Source organism: Prunus avium, chromosome 1 (genome assembly GCF_965620075.1).
Source record: "Prunus avium chromosome 1, drPruAviu1.hap1.1, whole genome shotgun sequence".
NCBI classification, from domain to species: domain Eukaryota; kingdom Viridiplantae; phylum Streptophyta; class Magnoliopsida; order Rosales; family Rosaceae; genus Prunus; species Prunus avium.
This window is the reverse complement of record NC_142284.1, coordinates 57,418,497-57,440,154: the sequence shown is the minus strand read 5'-3', so window position 1 is coordinate 57,440,154 and position 21,658 is coordinate 57,418,497. Positions and strand designations below refer to the sequence as shown.

The 21,658-nt window shown below is 36.5% G+C and overlaps 2 protein-coding genes across 2 annotated transcripts; both read left to right on the top strand.

Annotated features, from left to right (window-relative positions):
• Nucleotides 1-4,545: 4,545 nt before the first annotated feature.
• On the top strand, nucleotides 4,546-11,940 carry LOC110751961 (Clathrin adaptor complexes medium subunit family protein). Its single transcript, XM_021952533.2, has 13 exons — nucleotides 4,546-4,707; nucleotides 5,168-5,262; nucleotides 5,530-5,733; nucleotides 7,721-7,837; nucleotides 7,957-8,085; nucleotides 8,896-9,022; nucleotides 9,416-9,519; nucleotides 9,625-9,729; nucleotides 9,969-10,063; nucleotides 10,259-10,346; nucleotides 10,473-10,533; nucleotides 10,639-10,712; nucleotides 11,560-11,940. The coding sequence occupies exons 1-13, from the start codon at nucleotides 4,650-4,652 to the stop codon at nucleotides 11,656-11,658; spliced, it is 1,356 nt and encodes a 451-aa protein (XP_021808225.1). The 5' UTR covers nucleotides 4,546-4,649; the 3' UTR covers nucleotides 11,659-11,940.
• Nucleotides 11,941-18,729: 6,789 nt separating this feature from the next.
• On the top strand, nucleotides 18,730-20,436 carry LOC110752020 (Putative AT-hook DNA-binding family protein). The gene has a single exon (XM_021952597.2). The coding sequence runs from the start codon at nucleotides 19,195-19,197 to the stop codon at nucleotides 20,167-20,169; it is 975 nt and encodes a 324-aa protein (XP_021808289.1). The 5' UTR covers nucleotides 18,730-19,194; the 3' UTR covers nucleotides 20,170-20,436.
• Nucleotides 20,437-21,658: the final 1,222 nt, after the last annotated feature.

Genomic DNA, 21,658 nt, shown 5'->3' with positions numbered 1-21,658 from the left:
TGAATGGTATATTTTTTCATGTTCGATGTTGTGCTCACATCCTGAATTTGATAGTGCAAGATGGCTTGAAACACATTCATGATTCTGTGGGGAAAATTAGGGAAAGTATCAAGTATGTTAGAGGTTCACAAGGGAGGAAAATGAAATTCTTAGATTGTGCTGCCCAAGTTTCTTTAGATTGTAAAAAAGGCTTGCGTCAAGATGTACCCACTAGATGGAACTCCACATTTCTTATGATTGATAGTGCACTTTACTATCAACGGGCATTTCTGCATTTGCAATTAAGTGATTCTAATTACAAGCATTCTCTCTCTGAAGATGAGTGGCAAAAATTAGAAAAACTTAACAAGTTTCTTAAGGTGTTTTATGATGTGACTTGCTTGTTTTCTGGGACTAAATACACTACTGCAAATCTGTATTTTCCTCAAGTGTTTGTGGTGGAAGATACTTTGAGAAAGGCTAAGATTGATTCAGATAATTTCATGAGATCTATGGCAACTCAAATGATGGAAAAGTTTGATAAGTATTGGAAAGAGTATAGTTTGATCCTTGCAATTGCTGTAATATTGGATCCTAGATATAAAATGCAATTTGTGGAATTTTGTTATAAAAGGTTGTATGGTTCAAATTCCCAAGAAATGGCCAAAGTTCGTGATATGTTGTATACACTCTTTGATTTATACATGCAAACACATTCTACGTCTGAATCAGTTGCTGGTACATCAAATACCTCAAATGGTGTTCCTTCTCATGTTGATGACATGATTTCTAAGGAATGCATGGATGTTATGAAGGTAAAAAAGCTATTTATTTTGTTCATAATACATAAAATTTCAGTTTACATTTCACTATGGGCTGATATTGATAATGTTGCCATATTGTTAGGAATTTGATACATTTGAAAGTGAGGAGTTTACCATTTCTTCCCAAAAGTCACAGTTGCAATTGTATTTGGATGAGCCTAAAGTAGACAGGAAGATAAATTTGAATGTTCTAGATTTTTGGAAAGCAAACCAATTCCGATATCCTGAACTATCTATTTTGGCTCGTGATGTACTATCTATTCCAATATCTACAGTCGCATCCGAGGCATCATTTAGTGTTGGTGGTAGAGTGCTTGATCAGTATCGTAGTGCTCTCAAACCTGAAAATGTTGAGGCACTAATTTGTACACGAGATTGGTTATTTGGTGACCAAGGTATATTTCCCATAATCTTATTCATTGTATTTGTTTCTTTTTATCATCATCTAAAGTCTTATGGTTTGAATTGCAGAAAATTCCACTTTAGAACCCAACTTGGAAGAACTGACTGAGGATATTAGTCGGTTGGACATAAATCCCTCACAATCTGGCGAGTGCTCTAGTACCATCATTAACAATGGTGGCTGAATAATTGAGTTGGGAATGTGATGTTGTATTTTATGTTGTAATTTAATCAAAGTTTTTTTTTGTTTATGTTTGATTTGGATTTTAGAGGGATTTTGAAGTTTTTAATTTTATTGTCATTTTGGAATGTTTGATTTGGCAGAATATTTGAGATGGTTGTTAGAATTTAAATTTGAAGCAAACAGGTTATTAAACAGGTCATTAAACAGGTAGGTTACCTGTTTATGACCTAACCCAAGCAAGTAAGTAAACAGGTTATTAAACAGGTAGGTTACCTGTTTATGACCTAACCCAACCTGTTTAGTAAACAGGTCATAAACAGGTCGTGTCGTGTCAACCCGTTTATAAATAGGTTGGGTTTGGGTTTGCATTTCCTGACACGATTAATAAATGGGTCGTGTTTGGGTTGGGGTTTCTTGACACGTTTAAAAGTTTGACACGACACGAACCCGACACGACACGACCCATTGACAGCCCTAATGAAAACCATGAATTATCGTGGATTTATTCTATTTACAAATATCTCTTTATTTCAAGTCAAGCATGTCTAATTTGGTGCAATATTTCACACTATATATATATTGATTGGAATATGAAGTATGTATTATTCATGGAACATGAGAACTTCAATGTTGGAGTATCCGAGGGATAGATGTACCACACGGGGACATAGGGCAGTGAGGCCAATAGGAGTCACGTGATCGGTTACATGCTATGAAGGATAACCGAGATATGAAGGGATGATGTGATATGATCTGGATTTGTGTATCTTTTCATGATATTTTCTAGTGTGTGTAAAACGGCGTTGCTTGACTGGCATATTACATAATCTACTCACTGAGCGGTGGTTGCTCATCCCTCACCCTGTTTAATTTTTCAGATGAATTAGTGGGCAAGACAATGACTAAATCGGTTGAAGCTGAATTAGATGAGAGTGATAGAGCTTTATTTATTTCATGTAAAGTTGTAAGATTTTAAAACTATTTTTATAAGAGAAGTTTATTTTAAACCCATGTTTCGACTTCTTTTTATTTTATTTTATTTTACTTTTTATTTTCTCACGCACCGGGCGCGGGGGTTTCCGCCTACCCCCGGGTCCGGGGCGTGACAATCATCTTCCCTTTATAAACGCAAGCCCCAAGCGCAAAGAGACATATCACCAATGTTAGGAAATGAATAGGCATATTTGATGGCCTACTTTTCTCGCTCTTTGTACAAGTTGCAATTAGTGAGGGAAGGAGGTTAATTATATTATACAGAGAAATAGAGAGAGAAATCATGGAAAAGATGTGTAAGGTTGATTTGGTTTTCTTGATCGCTCTCACATCATGATGCAACAACTAGGGGTGCGTAAGTTTGAAACCAGTATAATTTAGTCAATCCGCATCCCATTTGTGAGACCCTAAATATTTTGAGGTGCTTAGAAATCATTGTAAAATTTTCCACATAATTTAGTGAATTTTTGGGAGTTTATTTGGTTTAATTTAATTTGTGGTTTATCAGAAGTGAAGAAGAAAATATTTAAAATTTTGATTTGGATGTCATAAGTTGAAAGTACGCTTGATTACGGGAATAGACGAGGAGTTTGCCTTGCACTCATGCATTATTACTATTGATCTGATATGTGATTATATGATTCCATTACACTTAATTTAGTTAGATTAATTTACTGTGGCAAGGTTTTATTTACTATTGATGCTCACCCCTAAACTAATATTTTGGCAGGTTTGCAAAGTAGAGAACTAAGAGGTTAGGAGAACTAAAGATAACTTACAAGCTAAGAGGAAGCAGATCTTGCTTATGTAGATATTTTCAGATATTATTTGAGAAGGTTGATCGTTTAATCTTACTTTATTTATTTAGTTTATTATGACGCATCAGGCACAAGATTTTACCTTACGCTGGGTCCAGAGTGTGACACCATCCAATATAGATTGGATTGTGATGTATCCAATCCAATCCGATCATATCAAAAATTTAAATACAATCCAATCCAATCCAATTGATATTGGATTGGATGATCTTTTTTATAATGAGAAAATACAATAATGAAATATAAAATATTTATCAATAGGTTTAATCTAATTAAACATATTAATATATGTAAATTTAAAATATAAATGAAATGCTAGAGAAAATTATTCTGATTCTATAGTATATTAAATATAACTCCCATTAAATGACTTCAAATGTTCATAACTTTTTCAATTACAAATACCTACATAAGTAAAATAAGCATGAAACTAACTTAGATTGGATCGGATTATCACAAGCAAATTTGTTATCCGATCCAATCATGTCAGTTTTGGAAATTAGGAATTCAATCCAATTTGCTAAATCATCGAAACCAATTAAAATTGAATTGAATTGGATTGGATCAGTCAATTTGGTTGGATTGGATTGAATTGAATTGGATCTTGCACATCCCTAACGACAATTGTGTGATTGTACATCAGTGTAGCAGACGATACAGTGAGCAGTGTAGGTGATGAATTTCGAAACTTGGGAGAGGAGATTCTTTTCTTTGCTTGCGTGTAGCTTTGCCTTGTTTTTGTTTTTTCTCCTTCTCTTTTCCTTAATTATTTTTCTCAAAGCATAATTTTAACCCTCCATTTGGATGAGGGAAAATAACTCGGAATTTAACTAAAAATCGGGAATTTAAGAGGAGAAATTGACAATTTTCTTGTTTGGCAACTTAAGCACGGAATTTATTAAATGACGCGTGGAAAAAATCGTGGAAATTGGGGCATCAAATTCTTAAGTTTAATTTCCATCAAAATAGGAGTCATTTCACAATTTTCATAGTGCAATTTACAAAATTCTGTCATTTACAAAATTCGACATACATAAATCCAAACACTGAAATCTTCAATTGCCAGAAATTGAAATGATGGAAATCTATATTCCATCATTTTAGAATTCTATATAATTTTCAATTCCTTTACGAAATGGAAGGTAAATGATTTTTTTAACAAAAAGTAAGATGAAATGTGATATTTAATGGTATGGAGGAGATTGGCACGCGCATGAAGGGGCTGGTAATATTGAAATAAGTACCAAATGCGAAATCCCAGTATCAAGAAAAAAAATGATAAAATTAAAAGACAAAACGGTTTAAAAAGTAAAACTGTAAACTTGATTAGCTGAGCGAAGTTGGGTCTAATATACGAACAAAAGCAATCGGGGCCTCAACTCAACAGCTGAGCTTGAGGAACACCCACCGCATTTCGGACACAGGGAGGAGAAAGAAGTAAGCAAAGCCATGATCTCGCAGTTCTTCGTGCTCTCACAGCGTGGCGATAACATCGTCTTCCGCGACTGTCAGTCTCTCTCCTCTCTTTCTCTCGACTGATCCAATCTCAAATTTCAGTCACTCAGATTTTTAATTCCGATCTAAAATGTTCAGCAACTCAGTTCCTATGTAGTTAAATCTTCGTTTAGATCACTTGTTGCGTTTGGTATTTCAAGTTAGCTCTAAAACACTGTTTTATTCAGCTCTAGACTCTAGCGGTTTTTCCTAGATCGAACATGCATACTGCTAATTTTCCCAAATATTTTTTATTTATGAAGAGACAAATTGAGCTCTGTTTTTGAAGAATTTGGTACCATGTTGACCTTTTTGGAAATGGGTATGACGAGAGATAGAAAAACAAGTCTAAAGAAACGTTTTTTTTTTGGTTCCAACATAAGAAAGTCTAAATAAATAAGCATTTGAGAAATATGTTCTGATGGAGTTTAGTGCTGAAAGATGTTTCTTGATATATGAATTTTTTAATGCAGATCGCGGTGAAGTACCAAAAGGAAGTGCGGAGATATTTTTCCGGAAGGTGAAGTTTTGGAAAGAAGATGGGCAAGAGGAAGCACCACCTGTCTTTGTAGGTATTATCTTACTGAGGAATGTCTGGCATGGGTTAATTTTCCCTTGAATATCTGGAACTATAAAATGGGTTCCAAGTACGCAGTGTACCCATTAAAGTGGTTAATTGGACATCATGATATTGATTTGTCATTTCACTCTTTTTGTATTGCTTTGTTACAGTAGGTCTTGTCTTGGTTTATAACCCTTTGTGCGTGCATATTTGATTGGGTATGGAATGGATATTTGGTATCTTGTGCTGACCTTTTCTTTACTCAATCGATAGAATGTGGATGGTGTCAACTACTTTCATGTGAAGGTTGTTGGACTATTATTTGTTGCAACCACAAGAGCTAATGTATCGCCATCTCTTGTCTTGGAACTTCTTCAAAGAATTGCCCGTGTCATCAAAGATTATGTTGGAGTTCTCAATGAAGATTCAATAAGGAAGAATTTTGTGCTTGTGTACGAGTTGCTTGATGAAGTCATGGTAAGCGCCTCTTATATTTTTTTTAACTTATTCGGTGGATCTTTCTTTAGCATATATGACATCATGCTTCTTATCATCACTATGCGCTAAGATAGTTTTTATATTAGATTGAAAATTTAAAATGTAATTTGTTAGTTACCATATTCTGTAAATCTAGAATTAACGTCCTGTTGATCATTTTGTAAACATTACTTGTCCCTGTCCCTGATATTTCCCCTCACCCCCAGGTTATATTCTTACAATTATCCGAAGGACTAGTGCTTTTAATTAGAATTGTTCAAACTAAAGTTTAGCATATATATGTGTGTGTGTGTGTGTGTGTGTATCAATTGGATTATTTGAGATTGGAATTTTAGAATGCAATAACTAGCCTTTCTTTTGAGAAGTGTTATAACTTTATGTTTTTGAAATATATGGATAAGGAAGATACAATTTCACTAGCAGAAGGGTAGAGTAGAGGTTTCCTTTTAGAGGGAGAAGATTGGCATTTATTCAAGCAGTTTTGAGATTACCTGTCATTATTTAAGATTCCTACAACTGTGGTCTAGAGGCTGGAGATTTTTTATAAGAATTCTTTTTTAATTTTGGGGGAAGCAATGAAGGGAGGAAAAAAGGATCACTTGGTTAAATGGGATGTGGTGACTCAATGAAAGAGAAAGGGGGTTTAGGAGTGGGGAACTTAGCAAGGAGAAATACAGCTTAAGTTGGGAGAAAAGGTTATGGAGAACTTAGCAAGGAGAAATAAAGCTTAAGTTGGGAGAAAGGTTATGGGGCTTTTAGGTGGAGAGGAATTTAATATGGCAGGCTCTCATTAAGAGTGAATATAGGCTGTATGAGAATGGCTGGGATTATAACATCGTGATCAGGGGTTCAAGTCAGTGCCCTTTGAATGACATCTCTCAAGGCCTAAATTCTTTTGCTTTTCTTTGCAGATTCGGGGTGGGGAATAGAGAAAGGGTGAAGTTTATGGGAAGAGAATGGGTGGGGGGAAACAAAATTTTATTCTCTTCCTCGTTTGTACAGATTATCACGATCTCATAATGCTCCCAGTGCTAGTTTGTGTTTGAACCCTTGAAACGTGAATGACTCATAAGTGGGGAACTTAACAGAGTTACTACCTATTCTTAAAAATGTGGTGTTGATCCCATCTATGCAGGTTAGGAGAACTTGGGCTTTCAAGTTTTCAGGAGTTGTTTCTTGTAAGTCCTATTCATGGAAACTAATGGATGAGTCTTCTTTTCCTCTTTGTGGCCCCTCTAATGCAATTTGGAAGGCCGAAGTACCCCTAAGGTGTAGGTTCTAGCTTCAGTTATTGCTCATGGGAAGGTGAGCACCTTGGCATGGTGCAGAGGAGGAAACCTTGTCGGTCTCTTTCTCCTCAATGGTGTGTATTCTGCAAAGGCAATGCTGAATATACAAACTACTGACTGCTCCCTTGCCCAGTTATGTATTTTTTTGTCGATAAGGCTAAGGCTGTATAAGGCCAGCTTGAGTTGGGCAATCCTAGCTTCCTGTGATGCTTTACTGTGTGAAATCTTATAGTTTTTTGGAGGGAGGAAAAGGGGTTTGGTACTAAGAAGATGTGTTGTATTGAAAATATTTTGGGTTGTATGGATGAAGAGGAACAAGATAATTTTTCAGGGTGCTAGGGAAAGGATATTGATAATTTGCGAGATGGAGTTGGAGTCTGGACATCCTTGTGGACTTTTCTTCAGAATCTTGGGACTGGTCTTTTCATGCTATTTATTGTGTTGGCGATGGGTTTACTTTTTGATGAGTGATGTTCAGGGAACACCTTGTCCCCTGTGTTATAACTTTCATTTTCTATCCAATGAAAGTTTGTGTTTCATATAAATAAAAAATAAAAAAGGAAACAAAAGATGCTGATAAAATTGATAAGTGCATTCAAACTTTGTGATAATATCATCCATGGAAATTGAGAATATATTGAATCACTTGTGAGTTGACTGTTGTCTTTTCATGTCAGGATTTTGGCTTTGTGCAAACAACATCAACTGAACTGTTGAAGTCTTATATCTTTAATGAGCCAATTATTCTTGATTCTGCACGTTTATCATCTATTGGCCCTACTGGCCTTTTTATGGTATGGTGTCATCTATCAATTAATTACTTCAGAAAATAAATTGTGCATATGTGGAATATTATTTCTGTTGTTAACTTAGTAGCATTTTAGTTATTGACTACCAAAACTGATGCATGCAGCAAGGGACAAAGAGAATGCCTGGAACAGCTGTCACAAAATCAGTTGTTGCAAGTGAGCCTGGCGGTAGGAAGAGGGAGGAAATTTTTGTGGATATAATCGAGAAGATCAGTGTTACTTTTAGCTCTAGTGTGGGTATTTGTGTCTTTTGTTGACTATTATGTGCAACCACTCTTTCCTGATAGCATTAAAATATAACAATTATAGTAGACATAATAGTAAGATCTTACAGTTTCTAACTAGCAAAATTTGATGCTATCTTAGCCAAGTGTTATCATGAACTTCTTTGGTTTGATAAGGAAATCCTGCATACCTTCTGTCCTTTTTAATGTCATATTGTATGTCCAGTGGTTCTTCTGAATGAGATCAACGACATCTATTTAAATTTTATTCTGTTGTGTTCTTGCTATCCAAAGGTGACTGCTTATCCCTTTAGGCTGTATCTAATTTCAAGCATTTTCTTTTATAGACCTTATATGGAAATTCCACTTATGTTGTTCTTTAAAGATAGTATAAATTATGTTTTAGATGGATTCAAACACCATAGAGGGACTGATTATCAAGGAACAGGTTGCTCAGTAGCAGCTAATATTAGGGTTTTTGAAGTAAGAGCTGAAAGTAAAATAAATACTAAAATCCTAGTTTTCATCTCGGGCACTTGCGTCTGGATGAAAACTAATCTTTGAGGTTCTACTGCTCATAGCTTTAGCCTTAAACTTTTAAAATGGATAAGTATTTACCAACCAATCAAATGGCACATCAATCATTCTTGTAAATATGCATGTGGTACATAAACTTTACTAGCAGATTCTTTTGACTTAATTCTAGGCTTTTCCTGAACTTGCCTATATTTATTCAATATATTGGTAACAGTACTATATAGTCAATTAGATGTGCAGCATTGTTGTATTCCTATTAGTTAATCTAATGTTGTTATACAGGGGTACATACTGACTTCTGAGATTGATGGCACCATTCAAATGAAGAGCTATCTCACTGGCAATCCAGAAATCCGATTAGCTCTTAATGAGGACCTGAGCATAGGAAGAGGTGGAGGATCGGCATATGGTATTTATCTTACATGGCACCAAATTGCTGTTATGTTTTACAAGTTCACAACTATCTTTCGAAAATCAATATTTTCATGTGTATGGTGGGTGCATGGAGTTGTCTGAGGTGTTATGGTCAAAGCATGATGGTCTGATTTTAAGATTTTAAGTTGTGAAATTTTTTCTAGTTTTTAGATTGATGAACTAAAAATTTGAGGTAAGATTTTTAATGGATTATATGACCTCAAGAAAAGTCCCTCTTTCTTATATTTTGAACTATATGATACTAGTGGCTACAATCATCAACTGCAATGCTTCGGTGTAGCTTTAATATGTTTATATCTTGGCAAGTGTTTCTTATCAAACTTATATCTAGTCCTTTCACAATCTCAAATGCTGCTTTCTCTTACAGACTATAGGAGTTCCTTTGGCTCAGGAGCAGTGATACTTGATGATTGTAATTTTCACGAATCTGTACGTCTTGATAATTTTGAAGTAGACAAAACTCTGACCCTGGTAAGTGAAAATGAGCCAGATTATTCTTGTTTAGATAAAAGGATTCGACTAATTTGACATCTGTTGTTTAAATGATTAATGGGTGCTCTGTGCTACTAATTTTAGGTACCCCCTGATGGTGAATTTCCTGTCATGAACTACCGTATGACTCAGGAGTTCAAGCCTCCTTTTCGTATTAATGCTTTGATTGAAGAAGCAGGAGCGCTTAAGGTGAATAATGTTTCATAAGTTTCATCTTATGGTTTAAGGTTGTGAAATTAACCCCAAAAAAAAAATATTCAGGAAGATAAAGAACCAGATTTTAATCAAGATATTGACTGCCCTGGACTTACACTATTATAATGGCCTTTGTGGAATATGTATTCTTTTTGACTTTGTATTATTCAATATCATTTATAGATCATGTAGTAGTGCTGGTAGGAATTTACAGTTTGGAATTGCCACTGTAGGCCGAAGTGATTCTGAAAATATTTGCTGAGTTCCCATCAAACATTACTTCAAATACAATTGCTGTACAAATGCCGCTACCTAAATATACAATCAGGTAACTTTTTACTTATTATTTATTGCTAAGAGAATATTAGGTTTTATTCAATGCCATCACTATACCATTTGATATGATGAAATGGTTAAGTGTTTTTGCATGACTCTTAATCTATTAATTAGATGCTGAATTTCACTATAAAATTTTCATCGTATTTCAATGTTGACATTTTTGTGCCATTGTTCTTTATTTCAGAGCCAGTTTTGAGTTGGAACCGGGAGCAGTTGGGCAAACAACAGATTTCAAGGAAGCAAATAAGAGACTTGAATGGGGTTTAAAGAAGGCAATAATTTATCATCAATTTTGTTATGTGTTCATGTTATTGAGTTATTAAGTAGTCTTTTTAGCAGTGCTTGACTTTTCACTCATTTAATGCATCTACCATACTGACAAGTTCAATGCAAAACAGATTGTTGGTGGATCTGAACATACACTGCGTGCCAGACTGACCTTTTCACCGGAAGCACATGGTATAATTTTATCATTGTTTTACTATGGGTTTAGTATCTCCTTCACTGCTTTCGTTCAGATACGCATGTTATGTACACATTTATGACATTACATGCTCAATGCAGGAAATATAACAAAAGAATCCGGTCCAGTTAGCATGACGTTTACAATACCTATGTATAATTCTTCAAGACTTCAGGTAAGCCATTGTCATAAGTTTCATACTTACCTCTCTCAAACCATGCAATGGGTGTAAATTATATGGTTAATATCTTTTCTGTATATTGTTCATCTCTTTATGAGAGTCCTGTTGAATTCATTGCTCGTATCCTGTTGCTATGCGAGTCTTTTTGGTCAGGTTGTGTTCCTACGAGTTGGGTTGGGCTGCTAGCCCATCTTGATTAATTGTCCATACAATCCGTGTCACTAGGTCACAGGTGTCTTTATAAAACTGTTTACATAGGCGCATAAAAAAGCTAATAACAGTTTCTCTAAAGCTATCTCGTTTTGGACTTGAAAGGACCATTATCAGTTGAATCTGTGAGTTGAATGTGGGTCCAGATTTCATATCCCATCCCAACCTAAATCCTCGACTATGGCACGCCCTTGTTATAGTCCATAAAAGGTTTCTTTAAAAAGGGTTGATTTCTAATGGAGCTATAAAAATGCGTAAAATGTCATTTCTTATTTTAAAATATAATGTGTAATGGAACAGGTTGGCAATGATGCCTGATACCTATCCCACCCTCTTAGCATTAGTCGCCCCAGCCCTATAACAATGCTATCCCCAGTGCTTTTTTGAAAAGAAAAAGAAAAAGAAAAGAAAAGAAAAGAAAAGAAACTACTAAACTTCTTTTATAGGTAGGTCTTGACAGGGCAATAGGTGAAGAATGATTACTTGATACGTTCTTCCTTGTGTTTGATTGTGCAATGAGGGTTCATGTTCCTGCATTATGTGTATTGTGCAATGATTACTTTCATGTTGTTTATGTGTTAAGATTGGATAGCTAAACTGTGTTGTTTATTTCCATCTCTTGCCTATGAAGGTAAAGTACTTGCAGATAGCAAAGAAATCTGGAACTTATAATCCATATCGGTGGGTTAGATATGTCACGCTCGCCAATTCATATGTTGCTCGTATATGATACAATAAAGCTTCATATGTTAATGGTATTTCACGGTGGAGGAATTGGAAAGAAGGGTTCTAGTTGCAAGATGTCTTATGAAACCCTCACTCTTTTCCTTCTTTGGTGGGTCTGGATATTTCTCTATTCTTTTTCAGTGGTTTCATTTCTTGACTAACATTAGGCTGTATCGTTGGATTTTTAGTAGGACAATTGAATTATTAAATTGCTCCTTCTGCAGTGCTTGTTCAATAACTATATAAATGCACTCAAATTGCAATGGGATTTTTTTTTTAAACCATATTTTCATTGATTTATATGGAGATCTTTGTCATATTGGCAAGTCCATGCACCAACCTCCAATTTGCTTAGCTACCAAAAAGAAATAGGAAATAAATGAAAAGGCAAGGAGCTTGCTTTTGACATTTGTGGTAATGATGGATAAACAGTCGAGCTAATTGTTTTTAATCCCCTGATCTTCTGAATGTTGCATTGATAGGTGTTGTTTATTTGTATTTTTATTAAATAACCAAACCCTGCATGAAATCACTCCCAAAGAAGTCAGGAGCCTCCACCAAAAACAGTCTTCTTCTTTTTTTTCTGTTGTTTTCTTAATTTAGTTAGGCAGCTTTGGGATATTACCCAAGTCATGAACCAGTGAATGTATCATGGAGCCTTTTCCATAGGGAGTTATCTTAAAATGCCTGAGCAATTTAGCTTAGACATGGCCAAGCTCCAAAAAGCAATTCTAACAACGTTTCACAAAAAATCTTCAATGTACTTTTAAGTATATTTTCATGAAGCACTTTTAAGTATTCTTTCATGAAGCACTTGGATTTTTATATACATATTTCAATGTGATTCTAATAAAATCGCTTATGAGCAAAAGTGTTTTCAATAAAAACAATTTCAAATGGACTCTTAGCCCCGTTTGGTTCATGGAATAGATTTGAGGGGAAATCACTTCCCATGTCATTTTCCATCCCCAAGCCTCCTTTCCTATGAATCAAGCGGGGCCTTAATCAAAGAACGATGGTCAGTTCTATTCATGCAGGCTTGACATGAAATGATAAAACCCATCCCTTTCACAGTTTTACTGCTGCAAGATATCCAGATTCGTGAATCTTCAGAACGAACACGTAATAACCAAGTTTGTCACCACAACTTTTGGGCTTTTGCTTGCAAATTCCGTGACGGTTTGTGAGAAAATCAACTTTAACAGTTATAGCTAAACATTCACAACCGGACTATTTACAGCGTGATGTTTGTATATTCAAAACTGTCATTATTGACAATTTATTCATGTCTTGCAGCCCAAACATCATGCTTTTTGAAAGTGCCAAAAATATTCCTTTAAAATAGTATCTTGTCTTATGTATTCTTTGTATGTATAAAATCAATATAATTTTAGGGTTTAAGATTGATCAATTTTTACTTACCATGATTGTTGAAGTCATGGATCATAAAATTTAGATAGGAGAATCAATGAATTGGAATTGGATCAACTACTCCCCTAGTTGATCTTATTCCTAATTTTGGGGATATTAAATAACAGACTTTAACATGGTACCCACATAACTTTTGATTCACTTATGTGGTTATGTGTTAATTTAAACGTATGGAAAGTCATGAATTGTAATAATTTTAATGATATATTAAAAAATTTAATCCAAAAAACAATTAGAACGAGGTAATTTCGATCATAAAGTAGGAATGTGTACTCTCTTTTTTGGGGTGTTTTGGGAGAAATAAGGGCATCCATCATTCAAGAAAAACTAGAAGCTATGATTTATGTAAATTTGAAGAATATTATATATAACAAAACTTTATATGATACAGCAGGGTTGATGATCTGTTCAAAGCTCGAAGGAGTTAGAATTTGACAAGAGCTGTTTAACTTCTTGTAACAGTGATTCTAAAATTTACTTTTGCTTTTAACTAAAAGCAAGTACCTACTTCAAAATCACGCAGCCCACTTTAACCTTGAGTCGAGACACGCTTTTAAATTCGACTCTTTTCCAAAGTGAGAGAGTGGGTAGCCTCATAGGCACCTAGGAGGCTATGGGGCTTTCTATGGGGGAGACATCATTTCGCAAATTGCAATCTCTTTACGTTTGATTTAAGTCTTATTCTTTTTAGCTTGGAAAAATGGAAATATTCTTACCCGCCAACTTGGACCGACTTTTGTCTAGTAAATTTTTTTTGCTACTATAGAACAATGTCGTTATCGTGATCATGATGTACATCAATAATGTTCATAAGAGTGATGGCATAACATCTTTATTTTCTTCTTTGTGATGAGTTATTTGGGAGGGAGGGTCGGAAACTTCATTGATAATAATTTCATTTGGATTATTTGGAATTTTAGAAGAATTTTCTGAAATTTTGCATGTAGAATTATTGAGTTTTTATATCAAGGTTTGATTTATATATAAAAAAAAACAAAATTGGCCTCTCTTTTGGCTTGAGTTTGTGAACTTTAATCGAGATTAAATAAACCTAATTTATTTTCTATAAAATCAGGGTTTTCTTTCTTTCTTTCTTTATTTTCTAAACCAAAGGAGGACAAAATTGTACAAAATGGCTAGTTTCAATGTCTCCCTTCCCTAAATGGCTTGCAACTTGCGAAGGAGATTTAATTCTTCTCAAGCAGTCAAACAAACCAAATGGAAAAAGTCCAAAGAACACCACTTCAAATCCCACAACTAGTAATACTTTAGTGGCCATGAGCCTGGAATACAAACAATCAAACATCTCTGTTTCTGACAAAAATGTCGTGCACTTCATCATCGCGTGATAGATATACAGTGACATATATAGCAAGTGGTATCCTTATATTAATCAGTTCTTGGTCTAGCTGTATTTTGTATATTTCTCTTTCTCGTGTTGGAAGATGTCTAATATTCGAACACGTCATTCCTTGTCCATTAAGACCTAAAAAAAGTCATAGATTGTGACTTTCTTTCTCGAATTTGAAATAGACAAGTCTTAACTCATAGCACTAAGTTACTTAAAACTTGTAGTAGGATATCAAATTATTCCATTACCCAATTAGGGTTTGACATTGGGGTTCCAAAAATGAAAAAGGGAAATTGAATACCAAAATGGCAAGGATGGATTGCTTTAATTTGAGTCCATGGACCATGCCAATTGGCTTGTGAGCAAAGCATTGCCATTGTTGTGAAAAGCAATGATCATCTGAACTTTATTTTGTATATTTGAGTCGGTTGTCGACATGTGCAACAACTGCCAAAGGCTGTCCTAAAATGGTGTCTCACCGACTTACAAGTTGCATCAGCAAAATCTTTGTCTGAACCACACCCCTCCCTTCCCAAACCCTCCAACCCACACAATACAGACAAGCATATATTATAAACAAAGGAATATATGCTAACTGGTCGCTGGTTGTTACTATTTGACAGTCCAAGCAAGAATATTATTAGTTTTAATTTCTTATTACGAAAAAACTATATATATATATATATATATATAACAATTTAATTATGTAGAGACTATTCTTCTCCATGAATCAATAGCTCATTTTGTTCAGTATTTATTTCCGGGGTTTGCCCACAGCTGAAGGAAGCTGAGATTCCACCTCAAAATCAATCGACAATATTGGAATAGTCCAATCCCTTATAAGCTTATATTATGTCCCTTAACTTTTCAATGCGATGAATACTCTCAATAAAGCTTTTCATAGTGAGTCATTAGCTCTACTGCTATAGGGTTTGAAGTTCATGGCCTAAACCTATTATTATTTTGACTATGTCATTTTCAAAACAACTCTAATGTATGCGGACCTAACTCGTGTGTACAAGGGGTGGCCAATCACTTAGCCACCGCATAGAACAACTTCCATTTGTTTCTAAAACTCGACAGTCATTGCGTAAAAGAATAGGCCAGCCAAAAGAAATCGTTCACTTTTGACCCGAAATAGAAAGAAATCGTTCACTGTACAGACAACGAAACAAACCCCAGTCGTTGTCTATCGTAATTTTCTTTAACAAAGTAGGACATGTGGGATATAGCTAGTAGATTTATAGTTGGGTTTCCTATACAGGATTGACTAACATAGTTTTCTTAGTAACATTATTATATTCTTTGACAATATAGAGGTAAAACATAGTTACCAAATAATGGGTGAGTTTCGGATCAATCAATTAACCCGTTTATTTTTGGGTCAATCAATCAACCTATTTAATAAATAGGTCATATCAACAAGCCACATTTAACTCTTTTAAATATTAATTTTAATTTGGTTAGAATTATATTATTATTTTTTTGCATTTAGTTTGTATTTTTTGTAAAATATTTACAAAATTATTATAAAATTGTTAGTGCATTTGAGGATATCATGATTGCACAACACATTGGAGAAGCGATCCTACATGTGACTTGTGACAAGGCCCACTCCCCCCATCATATAGGAGTAGTCCAACTCCTTATAGCTTATGCGCTCCCATCACATGGCATCCACCCCTTCCTCATTGCCACAAACTCAATTTTGATGGCTCAATCCAACATGATACTTAGGCTGCATCGGATTTTGTTATAAGGAATCCTACATGTACCTCTATTTACTTCGACACGCTGATGTGTTGATAACAGAAGGACAAGCTTTACAAGATGACCTTATCATAACCAAGGCAAAACCTATTACCAAGTTTCAAGTGGAGGGTGATTCTAAGCTCATGATCAACACGAATAATACCAAAATCAATACTTCGTGGCACTGAGCTACGATTGTGCACAATGTGCATAATCTTATCCCTTGATTTGAGACTATTTCCTTCTCCAATGTTTTCCAAGAGGCCAATGTTGTGGCAGATGCGTTGTCTGCTCGTAGCACCCACACTAGACATATTTGGATACACTCTCTTCCACCTCAAATGACCTTCGGTGCTCTTTGGGATTCCCTTACGTTAGTTTGCCCTCAGGTATTCTCTTTGTAATTTTTACTTATAAAAATATTTGAGTTACATTATTGATAAATATAAATACTTATTAGATTAAATGAGTTTAAATATGCTTAATAGGTTAAGATGATTAAATGAGTTAAACTAGTTAATAAGTTAATCTAAATAACAATTCAACCAAATTCTTTTTAAAAAAAAATCAGCCATAGTCTAAACTACAAGGAGAGGAGGTTTCTCTCTCTCTCTCTCTCTCTCTCTCTCTCTCACACACACACACAATCATTATGGGGGTTTGAACGTGAGACCATTTGTCTGCAATTCAAGGCCATTTTTCATTGAGCTAGACCCCGTTGGCACTAGAGATGGCAACGAACCTAGTAGGGGCCAAGTATTGCAATACCATCCCTGTCCCTGCTTCCCATCCCCGCTTCCCATCCCCGCCTTCGTCCCCGTTTAAGAGGTTTCGGGGAATCCCCGTTCCCATCCCAGTCGGAGAGATATCCCTCATCCTCGATTCTTCCATGCCAAAATGGAAGAGCTCCTAAGCTTAGCCTTATTTGTTACCAAAACAAAATTGCAGGTCTGATATTGAATAGCTAAGGCATCTAAAAATCCAGAATGTATCAAATCATGCCAATTATAACTTTGCACCCATTTCCACTTATCAACAATGTTTATAGTTGAAATGGGTTTCTATTTATCAAATTTAGGAACAACAAAAATTCAGAGAAAAAAAACAGATACGTGATATTAAGAGAAAGATGTGTGTACAAGAATAAGGGGAGGAGGAAAAGAAGAATAAGAAGAATAAGAAGAAGAGAGGAGGTGGAAAAGAACAATAAGCAGAGAAGATACATTGATGTAAGAAGGAAACAAAAATGAGAGAGGGTGAGAGCAGATGCCACACAATAAGTGTTGGGGTTAGTTCTATTTTTCTTTTCCTTTTATCGCTGGAATGGGAAGTATTAAGTATATTGATTATCTAAGTGTTTATATATCGAGCCGAATTCGAGGATGTGGATGCCAATACCATATCTGCCCCGTATCCAATGGAGATTTTTTAACAAGTAGTGTCTTGTTTCCCGTTTAATACACGTGTCATATTTGAATTAGAGATTTCTGACTTATTTAATAAACAAAGTGGTATTTGAATTGGAGATTTCCGATATATTTATTACCCAACACCAACCAACCAATTGGCATCCTATTATATTATTAAACCCCAACCTTGATGGTGATACTACAAGAACAAGAAGGTGCATTGACTTTGACTGCTTTCCATAATGGTTATTACAATACTATAAAAACTAGTAGTTAAGCAAATATTTAATAAGTTTTAAGACAACTAATTCACATACCAAACGAGGATAGGAATAGGATTATCTTGATATGGAATTGATTTGTGTTGTGTGTACATGCTCAAAGAGTGTCCTTATTATACGTAAGGACAACTCTTTTGGCCATGGCCAGTCCATTAATCATGATTCATGACACAGAGTGTGGTCCACTTTTGTTTTTTGTTTAGGTTATACATCTGCATTGGTTTTAAATTGACAACAAACCAAAAAAAAAAAGAAAAAAAAAGTACCCAATCTTTCTGAGTTGGGGAAAGCGACAAATCCAAAGTTCTTCTAGATCCCATATTATATACAAAAATGAGGGATTGAATATTGATTTCTAAGCAAAATGATGATAATGAGCTTTGAACCTCCTCCCCCTTTGATCAAGGCTTAAAACATGTTTTTAAAGCGCATGGAAATTAAACAAAGCCAATCTTCTGTTTCTTTGTCTTTGAATCTTTTTGTGGGTTGGGTTGGGATTAAGAATGCATGACAGTGCAGTGCAGTCCAGTCCAGTCCAATCAGTACAGGCTAGCTAGAGGGGGTATGGTGCTAATGATAGCTAGAGAGAGAAGAAAACAAGCAAAGATATTGAAGGCATCCCCCATTGCCCAAAACTAGACCATCAATCCCAGTCACTTTCAATCCACTCGGTCGGGATTAGGAAGGCCCTCAAAGACTCATCCCATCTCTCTCTCTCTTCTCTCTCTCTCTCAAACTTTGAAGAAAAGAATAGTAAGGCGGTGCAACAAAGGGTTGAGTTAACCAATACCCATTTTTCTGATTTTCCTCAATGACTGCTGTACACCTCTCTCTCTCTCTCTCTCTCTCTCTCTCTCATGCGTGATGTGTGGACCCTACTTTAGCTCTTCCAACCAGCGGCGCCATTAGTCTTTACTTAGTTTCCAAGCTCACCCACCTCCCCCTCCCCTCTCTCTCCTCTCTTTCCTCTCTCTTTCTCTCTCATTAGTCTGGTTGAATACATAGCATGATCCTCATCCTCAATTTATTATAAAGAAATCCAAACACCAACCCTTCTCTCCTCTTACTCGATCTCTCTTTTCTTTGCCTCCCCCTTCCCTCCCTCTCTATCAACCTCATAAACAAATCCAAGCAAAATCCACAAAAACCCATCACCCCAAAATCCCCCGCCTCCTTCCCTTCTTTTTTTTATTCATATATCAACAACAACAAAAGCCACCCACCAATCACACACCTAGCCTAGTTTTAGCTAGAGTGAGAGAGAGAAAAAAACCCAAAATCCCAAAAAAAAAAACAACAAAAATACATAAACAAAGATGAAAGGTGAATATGTTGACACCAAGGGTGAAACTCAAAGCATGTTCTCCAAGCTTCACCACCCCCACCACCTACAACACCAAACCCAGCAACACCACCAAACCCAAACCCAGCAACACCAGCATCACCACTTCCCAAACCCATTCCAAGCCATCACCACCCATCGCGAATGCCAGACTTCCGAGGAAGAAGACACAAGCCGCACCAGCAGCGGCACCGCTACCGTCACCACCAACCCCTCCGCCCAAAACCCCAAGTCCTCAGCCGCCGCCGACCCTTCCAACCCATCTGCCGACGGCGCCACCATCGAGGTCATCAGACGGCCCAGAGGCCGTCCACCTGGCTCCAAAAACAAGCCCAAACCCCCCGTCATCATCACCCGAGACTCTGAGCCCCCTATGAGCCCCTACATTCTCGAAGTCCCGGGAGGAAGCGACGTCGTCGAGGCCGTCTCCCGCTTCTGCTGTCGCAAAAACATCGGCCTTTGCATTCTCACCGGCTCCGGAACCGTTGCTAACGTCACTCTCCGTCAACCGTCAACTACACCCGGAGCTACTGTTACTTTTCATGGCCGCTTCGACATCCTGTCAATCTCCGCCACCTTCCTCCCCCAAACGACACCGTCCTGCCCCGTCTCCGTCCCCAGCGGCTTCACCATCTCCCTCGCTGGCCCGCAAGGCCAGATCGTCGGCGGCTTAGTGGCCGGGGCCCTCGTGGCGGCTGGGACTGTGTACGTCATCGCCGCGTCGTTTAACAACCCGTCTTATCATCGGCTTCCCGGGGAAGACGAGGCGGTTAGGAACTCTGGTTCGGGTGATCCCCACTCGCCGCCGTTGTCTGGGGGTGTGGAGAGTGGGGGGCACGCGCCGCAGCCATCGCAGTCATGTGGGATGTCCATGTATAGCTGCCACTTGCCTACTGATGTCCTCTGGGCTCCAACTGCAAGGCAACCACCACCTCCACCGCCTTACTGAAAATGTTAATTTTCTGTTTTTTTCTCTTTTTGTTGTGGGGTTTTTGGTTTCTTTGGTTTCCCTTGAAATGGGTACTTAGTGGTTACTGTGAATTTAGAACTTAGAAGCTGTTTCTCTTACTCTGTTGCCTTCTTCTGGGTACTGTTCTTTTGCTCAAATTTTTATTTCTATTTCTATTAATAATTATTTAGATGTTAATTAATAGTAGTGTTTTTTTATATCAAAATTTGGATATTTGGAAGTTACTGTTAATTTTGTTAATTTATAATTTAGAAGCTGTTTCTTTGGACAAATGTCTGTAATTATTATGCAGATGCTAATTAGTGGTAGTGTTTTGATCAAAATATTAAAGGTGGATATTATGAATTATGTTTTAAAAATAAATAATAATAAAATAAACAAAATGTAGGGGTTTTGTTTTTTGGTTTTTTTCAGGATAGAAATTAATGGAAGTGGTGAGTTTTGGGGTTATTGTGTAAAGATAACTCAATGGTGTATGTTGTCTTGTCCGAGCGTATATCATCAGCTGCTGTTGGGGTATGGGTTGGCTCTTGGCCTTTGGCTCTTTGGCTCTTTGGCTCTTTGGTGGTGTCAAAAGTCTGAAATGAAAATTCGAAGTTGCTTTTCTTTGGTTATGGATTTGTGGTTGTCTTTGAATGGGGTTTTGGAATGTGGGGTTCATGATTTTTTTTGCTTTGAAGTTTGGAATGACCGTCTCCAAAATCTTATGGCTGATGGGTGGGGGGTACTATTTGATTCTGCTGAGAGCAGAGTCTAAGCTTAGCTGGTTTCTGCAATCTGCAACAGCTGCAGAAGCAGAAGCAGCAGCACTGGCTCCCGCAAAGATAAAAGATAACGCCTGTGATTCGGTTTGAATTTCTTTTTCTTGATTTTCTTCTGGATTTGGATAAAGTATATGACAGTGCAGAAACGTGGCCTGGGGCTTGTGCTTGCCAGTCCAGTAGGTTTCCTTTCACACAACACACTCTCTCTCTCTCTCTCTCTCTCTCTCTCTCTCTCAGACAGACAGAGAGAGAGAGAGAGAGTTATTGCTTTATCCAATAGGCAATTAAATGGTCTTTTTTCTCTGATAAGAAAACTTCTTTGGACTTTATTTCTTCTCTATATTTTGCTTCTTTTTCTTTTCTTTATTTTTTTCCAATCTGATCTAGTATATGTACTTTCGTTTGTCTCCATCTTACTTTGCTTCCATCCTTTCTTTGATGGGAAAAAAAGCAAAACATCATAAAAGCCAAAGGTGGCTCGTCCCGAGCCTCTAATTTCTTTTTCTCTTTTGTTTTTGTTTTTCTTTTATTTGTTGGTGTGTGTGTGTGGATTCTTGAGTGCCACTGCTGCATGCACCTCTTTGGAAAGAAACAAAAACGAAAAGAAAAAACTTTGGACGAAGTGATTGGCTTCTTGACGTTGCAGAGAGAGGCCATCATGCCGTGTTTCTAGTTGTTGCTAAAGTGCACATATGTTTAGTGAT

Bases quoted from the DNA above. Each gene is read 5' to 3' on its own strand.
- LOC110752020 (XM_021952597.2), top strand. From the start codon at position 19,195: ATGAAAGGTGAATATGTTGACACCAAGGGTGAAACTCAAAGCATGTTC.
- LOC110751961 (XM_021952533.2), top strand. From the start codon at position 4,650: ATGATCTCGCAGTTCTTCGTGCTCTCACAGCGTGGCGATAACATCGTC. The intron at 8,086-8,895 runs GTGGGTATTTGT...GTTGTTATACAG, and splicing joins GTGTTACTTTTAGCTCTAGT to GGGTACATACTGACTTCTGA. The intron at 9,520-9,624 runs GTAAGTGAAAAT...TACTAATTTTAG, and splicing joins TAGACAAAACTCTGACCCTG to GTACCCCCTGATGGTGAATT.